General features: G+C 43.6%; 1 protein-coding gene across 3 annotated transcripts in view; it reads left to right on the top strand.

Annotated features, from left to right (window-relative positions):
• The first annotated feature begins 1,306 nt into the window (after nt 1-1,306).
• The window catches only part of EIF2AK2 (eukaryotic translation initiation factor 2 alpha kinase 2), a 30,837-nt gene continuing 19,668 nt past the window's right edge, over nt 1,307-12,475 (top strand). For 2 of the 3 annotated variants that reach the window (XM_032881866.1, XM_032881865.1), the window contains exons 1-7: nt 1,307-1,418; nt 6,508-6,639; nt 7,009-7,129; nt 8,673-8,830; nt 10,598-10,718; nt 11,252-11,334; nt 11,502-11,595. In XM_032881866.1, the coding sequence (XP_032737757.1) occupies nt 6,521-6,639; nt 7,009-7,129; nt 8,673-8,830; nt 10,598-10,718; nt 11,252-11,334; nt 11,502-11,595 (696 nt within the window). In that variant the 5' untranslated portion in view covers nt 1,307-1,418; nt 6,508-6,520. Of the gene's footprint in view, nt 1,419-3,708; nt 3,847-6,507; nt 6,640-7,008; nt 7,130-8,672; nt 8,831-10,597; nt 10,719-11,251; nt 11,335-11,501; nt 11,596-12,475 lie in introns of all 3 variants that reach the window. The other variant, XM_032881863.1, reaches the window with a different exon arrangement.

Below are 12,475 nucleotides of genomic sequence, written 5' to 3' on the forward strand. Positions count from 1 at the left end.
CAGGACATTAGCTATAAAGAAAATATAGTGTTGGGGCGCCTGGGTGGCTCTGTGGGTTAAAGCCTCTGCCTTCGGCTCAGGTCGTGATTCCAGGGTCCTGGGATGGAGCCCGGCATCCCATCGGGCTCCCTGCTCAGCAGGGAGGCTGCTTCCCTTCCTCTCTCTCTGCCTGCGTCTCCGCCTGCTTGAGATCTCTGTCTGTCAAATAAATAAATAAAATCTTTTTTTTTTAAAGATTTTATTTATTTATTTGACAGAGCTCACAAGCAGGCAGAGAGGCAGGCAGAGAGAGAGGAGGATGCAGGCTCCCCGCTGCTGAGCAGAGAGCCTGATGCGGGGCTTGATCCCAGGACCCTGGGATCACGACCTGAGCCGAAGGCAGAGGCTTCAACCCACCGAGCCACCCAGGCGCCCCTAAATAAATAAAATCTTAAAAAAAAAAAAAAAGAAAATATAGTGTTTAGCCATTGATAGCCTGAAATTCCGGGGGATGTAGGCGAGAAGTGGGGAGGGACTCCTAGAGCCGAAGCCAAATACTGAACAAATATCCGAGGTCCATCTCGGCACTACTGCACTCCCTCACTCTAGCTAAGATGCTGAGGGTACAGACTTCTGGTTCTAATCCTAGTTCTCCTGCTTCCTGACTGTGTTAACGTCTCTGTGCCTCAGGCCTCAGTTTTCTCATCCATTAAATAGGTATAGCAATGGCACCTACTTGTCAGTATTGTTTTAAGTCCTGAGCACTCCTCAATCACCGTGTCTGTTTCTTCCAAATCGAGGACTACTTAGTGGGGCTTTGGTAGGAAAACTCCACGCGATCCCACAGGGAGCAGGTGGCAGGTGCTTAGAATGGCGCTGGCAAGTACCTGTTGAATGGATGGATGGGTGGAAACTGACCTAAGGAGGACTATGTCCCCAGGGCTCTTCACCCCGCAGCCTTGTAAAAGTGAGGAGGTAGCAGGGTGAAAAGGGGACATAGTTTGGTGTTTTACAGGCCTGACCTTGAGTTGAATCCTGGCTTTGCCACTTACAAGCAGCAGGACTGTGGGCGAGTTAATTTACTCAGTTTCTTTGACCGTGAAATGGAACGGATAATATCCACCTTGGCCGACCGCGGGCGCTGGGTGCCCTAGGTGTGCTCGATTCCTTCCCGCTGACGGATCTCGCACACGGGGGCGGGGCAGAAACAGACGCGGGAGCCCGGGAGGGAGGGTAGGAAGGTCCTTGCGCGCCTGGCGGCCACCGGACAACACGTGGGTGCCAGCGCGTCCCGCGCGAACTCCGAGCGCGGTTCCAGTTTCGCGCGATCCGGGAGCCGGAGGGGGCCGGGCGGCGCGGCGGAAGGCGGAGCCCGCGGGGAAAACGAAAGCGAGAGTGAGCGGTCCGGACCCCGCAGGCGCTCGGCGGCGGCGGTGCGGGTGAGTAGGGATCTGGGCGTGCGGGGAGCGCGGGGGCTTCGGGGAGAGGAGACCGCGCGCCAAGGCCGAGTCCCGGCCGGGGACGTGGACGCGGGTGAGAGGCCCCCGACCCGTGGCCCGGCCGCGCGGGAGAGCCGTCCGAGGCCCGCAGCCGAGGTGCGGGGCCCTTGCCAGAGCCCGGGAAACGATCGCGCAGCGCAGTGGGGTCTGAAAGCCATTTTTCCCCCCGCGAGGAATTTCTAGAAGAGCAAGTAACGAATTTCCCCAGCTGGAGTGGCGGGGTGGCGAGTGGCGGGGGATCTAGCGGAAAACAGGTAAGTTGGGAAATGTGACAGAAGGGAAGTATGGAGGCCTGGATTTCCCGTAGATTGACCAAATAGGCCCTGGCTAAAAATCTCCTGCCTACACAGTTGCAGTTGTTTCCCAATTGCCCTGCCTTAGCCCACCCCATCCCACCCCTTACCCCTGCCCCAACCTGTACCACCCTGTCCCCCATATCTTTTCTCAGGCTGCAGCTGAGGGGGTCCTTTAAGTCAGAACAGGACACTCTGCTCGGATCACTCCAGTAGCTCACCATCCCATCAGAATTCCTTCAGTGAGGGTGCCAGGGTGGCTCCGTTAAGCCACGGATTTTTGGTTTCTGCTCAGGTCATGCTCTGGGAGTCCTGAGATGGAGCACAACCCCCAGTCATCTGGAGCCTCCCTGCCTCCCACCAAGTAGGGCCAGGAGCCTGCTTGAGATTCTCTCCCTCTGCCCCTCCCCCTAGCTCATGCGTATGCTCTCTCTCAAATAAATAAATTAATCTTAAAAAAAAAAAAAATCAGTACATGGCGCAGACAAGGCTCCTTGCTCTCTGCACTGTGACCAGACAGGCCTCATTGTTGTTTTGGGATACAGGAAAGTACATGCCTGCCTCTGGGCCTTTGCAAGCCTGTTTCCCCTTCCTGGAAAGCTCTTTCTTCCCCCAGATGCCTGCATGGGTCATTCTTTTGCTTTACCCTGTACTTCTGGCAGTGACATCTAATCAGAGCAGCCTTCTCTGAACAACCAGCTGTGTAAAAGAAACCCCGCCCTTCCCTGCCTGTTCACCCTTTCTCTGCTTCAGTTTCCAGCACAGTAGTTATCAGCCAGTGACATTGTTTTATGGATTTGTCTGTGTTCCTCCTCTAGTAAGTTTACAAGAGCAGGGGTTTGTGCACTGGTACCACCCCAACCCCTAGTAGTAATAGGTTCTCATTAAATATCTGTTTAATGAATGGCAATTTCTAAATTCTCTTTTGAATTAGAGAATAGTGAGACTTCCTGTTGACTGTGATTTCTTTAGTACTAGAAACGGCTCCCAAAGGATAGCTAAAAGGTAAACTCTGCTGTCCAGAGCTTAGCATTTGGGGCAGATTTTGCTCTTCTTCACTTTGCTTAGTTGAACCTGAAGATCCATAACCCTGGACCTGTAGTTCATTCACTGAACAATCAGATACTAGTTGAATGCATGCTGTAGGCCAAGCATTGTGCAAGACCCGGAAGGGGCGGAGTCCTCAGGGAGCTGGTAGTTGGCCAGAAGGGACAGAGGCCACAAAGTAAGATGAAGAAGGTGGACACGTAACACCCGTTAGTGATTTTTGCTGGAAATTTCCTTTAGGAAAATGAGAACAGAGAATCAAAACAAGATTTATTGACAGTAGTTGAAAAGAAGCCTGATGTTTTTTGTTTTTTGTTTTTTTTTTCCCCAGACTTGGAAGTATTTTTTCAAACATGTTAATTCAGCACTTTCTTAGTTTGCACATCTATTTTACTTAAATTTGAACTGGCTTGTCCTTCTGATGATTGGTAGTTACTTAACATTAAAAGTGCTGGGGGCTTAGAGTGGATGATAGAACTTCAGGATATAGTTGCTAAGGGTTCTTCCATGACTGCTTTTCTGATATCTGTGATCCCCTCCCAGCCTGATGTATGGTCTCATGGTTGTGACCAAAGTAAATGACACTGGTTCCTAAAAATAATGGTACAGCTAAAGATCCTTATCAATGACCCTTGGGCGAGGCATGTTCAGGTATTAAGAGAGTTTGGGATTTTAGCAAGGTAAGCCAGCGTAAATCCTGTCTATTACAGAATGTTCTCAGGAGAATTGGGGGGCAGCCCTCTAGAATAAAACAATTTATGTAGTGAAATGTATACGTGAATAACAAAGTATCATGAAAACTTAAATAGCTCATGTCAGCTCAGGTCTAGACAGGGGGCTACAAACCTATCAAAAACAAAACGAAAGAAAAAATGCATCTCCGTTTTTAGTGCTTTTTGGATTTCAGAATTGCAGACCAGGAGCACCATTTATTGAGAGGAGGACTCTGCTGGATGTTTTTTGTCTGATTTCTCCCCCACAACAACCTCTGAATCTGCTGTTTTTATTCCTGTCTTCAGGTCACAAAGGAAGAGTTCAGAGAGGGTCTAGCCCAGATCAGTGTGACCTCTAGTCTGACTATCTCCACGACACTGAGCAGTAACGTGACGGATTTGCCTTTGCGCAGACTCTAGATACTCCCAGCATGTGCTTCCAGCCACCATCATTGCTCACCCAAACCATGGCAGCAGCCTCTGCTGGGTCTCCTTGCTTCTGCTTGTGCTCTGCTCCACTACCCATACCTGTCCCTGCCCCCAGACCCTATTTTTTACACAGTGTCAGAGTCATCACTTAAAACATAAATCCACTCACATCCCCCCTCTACTTAGAAAATGTCCAATAACTTCCAGTTGCAATTGGAATACCATCCATTGGTTCTGCCCATGACCTACAAGGTCTGTGTGCATGGCACTGACCCCTCTGACTTATTTCCAACTCTTTCCCCCTCATTCACTGGGCAGCAGTCCCCTACTTTTTGTTATCCCCTCCAAGGCCATGCTGGTTCCTGAGATACACTTCCCCCATATCTTGGTATAATGGACTTTCTCATCATTCAGTCTTCATTTAAAATTGCCTCCCAAGAAAGGTCTTTTGTGAGCACTATGTTTAAAACCGCCTCCCCCTTATCTGTCTCTGTCTACCAACTCACCCTCCTTTGCCACACCCCTATTTAATTTCATTATAACACTTCTGGCCATCGGGTCATATGTCCACTCCTGTTACCAGTTTCTGTGCATGGTCATTTTCTGTCTTCCCTCAGTGGAATGCAGGTCGGGTGTGAATTTGTCTTGTCCACATCCGGATACTCATTGTCACAATAATGCCTGTCACTTGCTAGCTATCCATTGAATAAATGAAGAAAGGATGCAAGGAAAACAGCAGATGAAGAAAAGGGAGAAGACAAGGGGGTTTTGAGTAGAATATTTAATTTTAATGAGTCATTCTTTCATTTTCCTATACACCATCCAAGTGTTCAGCATTTCCTGCTTGCCACTGGGTATTGGTGATACAAAAGGAGTAAGACATAGAACCTGATTCCCAAATTGCTCACTGACTGGGCTGTTATGGGAGCTGGGCAGGGTGGAGTGGTGGGCCCTTGGAGGAGGACTGGCTGCCCCCCAACATCAAAGAAAATGTGGGAGCCTCACAGATGAATGGGAGTTGCCTGGTGGACTGAGGGTGCATATACAAATGCACAAAGAGACAAGTATGTGACAAGTCATGCAGGTGGGGAAGGTCTGTAGATATTCATTCATTGATTATGGAGCCTCTATTCTAACAGCCTGGCCCCATCCCTGTTATAGCTCATGGTCTCTTTTGGAAGACATCAGTTATATAAGCAATTGCAGGAAAGGGGACAAGAGCTGTTGTGGAGCACGGGACCACGACCTCTTCCAGGGTGTCTGGGAAGTGACATCTGAGCTGAAATCTATAGGAAATAGGAATTGACCAGACGAAGGCAGTGCATGGGGGTATAGTCAAGGGCATTTCAAGGAGGCAGCCTACTGGACAGAAGCAGTTAGAGTTAAGAAGTAGTCAGGGGTAGAGGTGTTCTTTTGATAACTATCATTGTGTAGGTGGAATTTAAAGCCTTAAGTCTAGAGGGAGTTTGTGTTAGTAGAGAAGAGAGGAGATCTAAAACAGGGCCCTGGGGCACTAGACTGTTTAGAAGAAATAGTCTGTTCAGGTCCTTTGCCAGTTTTTTAATTGGATTGTCTTTTTGTTGTTGAGTTGTAGAAGTTCTTTATATATTCTGGATACTGGACTCTTATCAGATATATGAACTAAGATATCCCTTTCTTTAGATTTCCATTTTCCTCATAGTGTCCTATGTGACACAAGTGTTTTTATTTTTTTTAAGATTTTATTTATTTATTTAAGAGAGAACAGAGATCCAGGACCCTGGGATCATGACCTGAGCTGAAGGCAGACGCTTAACCACCTGAGCCACTCAGGCGCCCCTGTTTTTACTTTCAATAAAGCCCAATCTCTCTGTTTCCTTTTGCTGCTTGTGCTTTTGCTGTCATTGCAAAGAGTCCACTGCCAAACCCAAGATTCTGAAGATTTGCCCTTATGTTTTCTTCTTAGAGTTTCATAGTTTTGGCTCCTATATTTAGATTCTATATTTTTTTAGATTTTCATTATGACTTAAATCATTGCTACCCTCTTGGTCTAATGAGACCCATAAACTAGGGTCATAATTTACCCAGGTAAATTTACCTACAATTGACTAATGCAAACTTTAAAGGGAAGATTTTTGGGATTTCATAGGGGAATCTGTTTCTGTATAGTGAAATCTTTAATGATTTCATAAACTTCACCTTACGTATGTACTCCCGACCTTTTTCTTCTCAGCATGAAGAATTCTGATTCTACTCATGTAGCTCAAGCAGGTGGGCAAACCCGTGTCTGACCCTCACTGGAAGCAGAGAGCAGAGTAGAAGAGAAAGACCCCTTTCCTTTTTTGGCCAGTTGAGTTTTAAAAGTAGAAAGTTTTGGAGAAATTCACTTGGTGTGCAAATCATGAAGGGAAAAGATTTTGTAAGAAAGTCTTCTCTGGATTTATGTGGGGCTGAGATGAGCCTTAGAAAGAAGATTCTTCTTATCCTGTTTTGTCTCCTACATTGGATTGGGAAAATCAGGTTAAATATGTTCTGTGTCACTTTTTTCAAACATCTCTTCTGTTCTAGGTTACTAGAAGAAATGGCCAATGTGCGTCCACCAAGTTTTTCTATAGAAGAACTTAATATATACTGTCAGAAGCGCAACTTGGTACTTAAGTATTATGAACTGTCTAAGAAAGGACCTGCACATAACTTAAAGTAAATTGCTATTTTTTAAAAAGATTTTTAAAATAGTATTATCTCCACCCAATGTGGGGCTTGCTCTTAAACTCCGAGATTCAGAATTGCATGCTCTACTGAGTGAGCCAGCCAGGCACTCCAAATTGCTTTTTAAAAAGGTATATCTCTATAAAATATGAACTGCAAGAATGGCAACTCTTTTGGAGTCAATAATTTAGCTCTACAGCAAAGATGATGTGCTCTTCTGCTGTTTGTGTGTCACTGCTTAAATTCTTTATTGAACTGGTTAAAACCTTCAAGGTCACAGGAGGCAGTGTGATTGGAACACTTGTCCTTAGACAATGCATGAATTTAATAACATTTTGTGAATATTGTCTTTGTAATCAGGTTTACATTTCAAGTTATCATAAATGAGAGAAAATATTCAGAAGCTGAAGGTAAATCAAAGAAGGAGGCCAAAAATGCCGCAGCCAAATTAGCTATTGAAAAACTTAACGAAGAAAGCAAGGTGAGTAAATGCCCTTTTAAACTTTACTCTGGGAGAAAACACCCACAGACAGAGTAAAGCCATTCACAGGTTCTCTTCCATTCAGAAGTTCAGTCTTTTTCCATAATTTCCATTTCTATAGAGCCCTGAGTGAGACGTTCATCTAGGAAGTAGTGGGCAAAGCCTGCCAATATCTATTTAGAGTGCCAGCAGTAGCCACCGTCTCTGAAGTTGAGTGAGTGGGAAAGGCAAAGGCAAGAAATGAACTGGCAGGAGCTCCCCGCCCCCCACACTGAGGAATGGAAAGACAGTGGGGAAGGACGACAAAGAGATGGAAGGACTGTGGGGAGGATGACAGATGAACAGGACAGGTAATGGAGATCCAACATTCGTGGAATTGGTTTCCCAGAGGCTGAGACCAGAGTAAAGAGTACAGAGAAAGCTATCTGAAGAGATTCCAGTGGAAAGTGTTTCTGAAATAAAGGAAAACCTCGATGCAGATAAAAATAACTCAACAGATACACAAAAATACAGAGCTGCCAAGAATGTCAAGCATTGGGAAAGTCCTGAACTCTAGGAATGATGAAAAAATCCTATAAGCGTTGAGGCAGATAAAGGAAATTATTTAAAATTTAAAATTTTAAAATTTTAAAATTAAAGTAATTAAAATGTAACAATGAAGAAAAAAATAAAATATCATGCTGTCCACAGCATCGTTTCAAACCACGGGATAACAGAGAACTGGCAATAAAATGAGACAAGCAGTCATTTACATGTGGGACCAAGGAAGATCTTTTCTCAGATACTGAAAATCTTGAAAACATTGACTTTTAAGATACTTCCCTGAAAAGTCTTCCTCAAGGATGTCACCCTTGTAACAAAACTGGGAAAAGTAAATCTGGCAAAATACAAACTCACAAAATGTTAATGAGCCAGAAAAAGCAAATCAAGAAGTTAGGAAAGGAACAATAGAATGCCTTTCCCCCCCCCCAAAAAAAAGCAGAAGAAGGAAAATAACAAGGCCAAACGTTAATGTAAAAGAAAATCAAGAAATAATAGAGAAGGTCCGTAAAGCCAAAAGTTAGTTCTTTGACAAGATTAATAAAGTAAAAAAACTTTGGACAGGGTTTTGCCAGATTAGGAAAAAGGTACAGCTAAGAATGGAATGAATGGTGCTATTATATTACTCTTTCCCAATAAGGTGTGATCCAGGATAGCTTTACTTGTACATTGACTATCTTGTTTTTTGAGATTTACAAAGCCTAAAATGAGGTAGACAGTGTTACAGTATTTTGTATGGATAAATGAGGAAGCTGACTACTTTGTTTTTCTGTAGGAAACTATAAAAGGATGGTTCCTTTCCTACTGTTATCTTTTTTTCTCTCATGGATTTTTTTTCTGGTAGAAAAAGACATAGACTTTTACTCAAGAAGATAGTAGACTAGGGCAATACATAAGATCTAAGTTGTCTTTCAAATTATTTGTAGTAATTTTATTAGAGGAAATAAAATGGTTAAGTCTTTGTTTTCATCTGTATTAAACAAGATTTTTTTTTTCTTTGTAGGCAGTTAGTTCTTTATCACTGACAACAACAGATACTTCAGAAGGACTAGGAATAGGATCCATTGAGAATTTCATAGGCCGTTTGAATAGGCTTGCCCAGAAGGAAAAACTATCTGTAAATTATGAACAATGTGACCTGAACAAATCTGGGCCAGAAAGGTGAGATGTAGTTCATCTTTTCCTTCTGTTTCATTGTATCTAAGCAATAGAATGGGGTTGTTTTCATGTCTAATTTTCCAGAAATATTTGTCCTCCTTTTTGCGGCCTTTTTCATGGAAGGTTTTATATGACTTACACACAATTGGTCTTTTTCATAACTAAAATATTTAATTGCTGAAGATGGGACCCGTATACATTAATGGATTGAATCTGGGGAATCCTTTATTTCTGAGGTATATCTGGATGGTTTAGTCTGCAGGAGACCTAAGAGAGAATGGGGGTGCCCTGCTGGGGAAGGGGTGTGTGGAGATGGTCACAGGTCACAGTGGGAGTGGCTGTGTGACAAAGACTGGACCACAGGTATAGGTAAAATGACTCTTTCACCATCATCAGATTAGAGAGCCATTTGTCTAGGTGTTTGTCCTTCAAATTCAGTTAAATGGTGTCACTCTCTAGACAAATATCACGTCTTAAGAGAAACGGGTTTTAGCCATAGGCTGTGAGGAGACCCAGATTTAAGAAATATGAAGGGTGGGATGGAGGAGAGCTTCAGAATTGCCAAGACTTTGGAAGTGAGGACAAAGAAAGGATAGGAACTGGTAAAAGCAAAAAGCAAATGAGCCTGAAGGAAATTGCTTCTTGGCTACAACCAAAAAAATCTAAATGGCAAATAGTCCAAATAACCACTTCAGGATACCGGCCTCTGAATTGACTCTGAAAAGTTATGAACTTTGAAAACTCTGATGGCTTTTAGGCCAGAACCAGGAAGAGGAAAACAGAAGAGTATTCTTTGGCATGGAAGAGTCCACAGTGAATTGTGTGAGTGGATCTCAATAAAGTAGGAGGCTGTGCTCTTGTTTCAGAGCTCACCTGTTTGTTTCCTTGGGATTAAACACTGTAATACGAGTTACCTAAAAGAGAGAAGACATCTACTTAAGCGTGCCTGGGAGAATAGGAGCCATACACACCACCCAGTCTCTCAATCTAGTTCTGCCTTCAGGGTCCAGGAGGGAAGACTCACCCTGGTTGGGTGTGTTTGCCTCCATGGCCAATAATACTGGAATAATTTTGAAGTAATATGTAGTAACTCCCTGAGACTTACCAGGTCCATTGCTTTTCCACCTTAAATAGAGTTCTTCTATATTGGATCCTTGCCTCACCACAAATATTCTTACATCTCATATGAGGAGGGCATGGACTTCATGGAGCTCTTGCACTATGGGGATTTCCTTAGGTCTGGGGACACATGAACAAGGAGCAGAACATCCTGAAGTTAGAACCAAATCTCTGATTTGCCCATTCCTTACAAAACACCGTAACCTTATTGTTTCTCCTGTAGAAGTCCTACTTTCCCAACGTAGGCTTTTTCTTTCCATTTGAGCATCTCTGAAAAATTCCCCAGATCTCTCTTCCTTCTCTACCTCTGTATCTTTTGACCTTTGAGGAATTTTTAAAAATCCCCATCAAGTTCTTTTTTCACCAGATCTTTCGGCGAAGCAACAAAGAGAAGTTACCTGAAAAATGCAAACGGAGACATCAACCAGTCCTGGTTATTCTAGCAAATCGGCCAGCCGTCTTATCAAAAATTCATATGCTACAAGATACAAACTGTAAACCTACCCATTAAGTTAGGGTGATTTTAAGGTCTTTGTTCACCTGTGTTTGTTTCCAAATCCTGAGTTAGATTTACTGTTTTTTGTTTTGTTTTGTTTGGGATTTTTTTTTTTCTTTGGTATTTGGGTGAATATTCTTTATCGTTTCTCCTAGATTTTATTATAGATGCAAGATTGGACAGAAAGAATATGCTGTTGGCGGAGGTGCTACTAAGCAGGAGGCAAAACAGATGGCCGCGAAATTTGCATATGAGCAGATAGAGAAGACCTTCATGGTATGTACTGCCTTTGGATTTAACTTATAAATTTTAAGATTCTTTTTGAAGTGGATTTGACCTAAGACTGCATTTAGATGATGCCAAGACAGCCAGTCACAAAGCAAAAGGATTCCTCCATTCTGTGTTTCATCAATGAGCCACGAGCCATGGGGCCATGAGACCCCAGAGAGCAAAGTTCTGTTGGGTGCTTTGGGTTTTTTGAAGGTTTTATTTATTTGAGAGAGTGAGAGTGAGTGAGAGAGAGAGTTTGGATGGGGCGGGGGAGGGCAGAAAGAGGGGGAGAGGGAGAAGCAAATTCTCACCCTGAGCAGGGATTCTGATGTGGGACTTGATCCCAGGACCCTGAGATCAGGACCTAAGCCGAAGGTAGACGCTTAACCCACTGAGCCACCCAGGTGCCCCCAGGGTCGTTTTTTAAATCTAGATCAAGCATCCATAAATAAATCTGGTAGTTAGCACACAGAGACTGAAATGTGTGGAGAAGTGATGTAATTGCTCTTAAAACTCCTAAGGGGTACTCTTTCTTTCAGAAAGAGGACTCAGCAGCATCCAGTGATTCTTGGACTACTTTGTCTAGTGACTCCAGAAACAGCACTTTGGTGAAAAACATATCGTAAGTGTGGACAAACAGCGGTGATATTTAACAAATTTAGATTGCTGCCTGAGTGGTCACATTTTTATGAAAATGCTGAATGTTTAAGGAGAATTTAGAGAAAAAAATTCTGATGAACAGAAGATAGGCAGCATTGACCAACTAATAATGATCCCCTTTTCTTCTAGTGCTTCTAAATCACCACTTGAAAATGATTCCTCACCAAATGCACCAGAAAGAAATTGTAACAGCAACAGTGTCAACACTTCTTCATCTCCTCTGGTACAGTATTAGCCTCTAGCTTCCTGATAATCTTTTTCTCCGTTGTGTTTCCTCATTTAAAAATTGCCTCCAGTCCTCAACCGTAATTTTTCCACTTTTATCTCATACACACTTGTTTCCTATTAATATGTGGCAGCATTTTGGCTTTCTCCTTTCTTTTTTTTTTTTTTTAAGATTTTATTCATTTATTTGTCAGAGAGAGAGAGGGAGAGGGAGAGAGCGCACGTGAGCACACAAGCAGGCAGAGCGGTGGACAGAGGCACCCAATGAGGGACTCCATCCGAGGACCCTGGGGTCATGACCTGAGCCGAAGGCAGGGGCTTAACCGACTGAGCCACCCAGACATCCTTCTCCTTTCTTTCTTTCTTTTTTTTTTTTTAAAGACATGGAGGAATCTTTTTTTTTTTTAAAGATTTTATTTATTTATTTGACAGACAGAGATCACAAGTAGGCAGAGAGGCAGGCAGAGAGAGAGGAGGAAGCAGGCTCCCCACTGAGCAGAGAGCCTGATGTGGGGCTCGATCCCAGGACCCTGGGATCATGACCTGAGCTGAAGGCAGAGGCTTAACCCACTGAGCCTCCCAGGCGCCCCTCTCCTTTCTTTATTAACCCCCGCTCCTCACATGCAAAATTCTTCCACTCTTTGCTTGCATCTTCCTCTCCCTACTCGCTTTCATGTTTCCATATATTCCTGTGATCTTGGACAGTACTTCATAATGTCCTTTAATATTTAGTCTGCTCCTGTTTAAAAAAAAAAATCAGAACTAATTTTTGTGGTGACAGTTCGTGTTGCACAAGTGCCATATTTATAACAAACTTGAAACAAATCAATAAGAAAAAGAAGGGCAGCTCAGAAAAATGTGGAGAAGGATCTGAACAG

The sequence above is a fragment of the Lontra canadensis genome, unplaced genomic scaffold (genome assembly GCF_010015895.1).
Source record: "Lontra canadensis isolate GAN:19392208 unplaced genomic scaffold, GSC_riverotter_1.0 scaffold78, whole genome shotgun sequence".
Lineage (NCBI taxonomy): Eukaryota > Metazoa > Chordata > Mammalia > Carnivora > Mustelidae > Lontra > Lontra canadensis.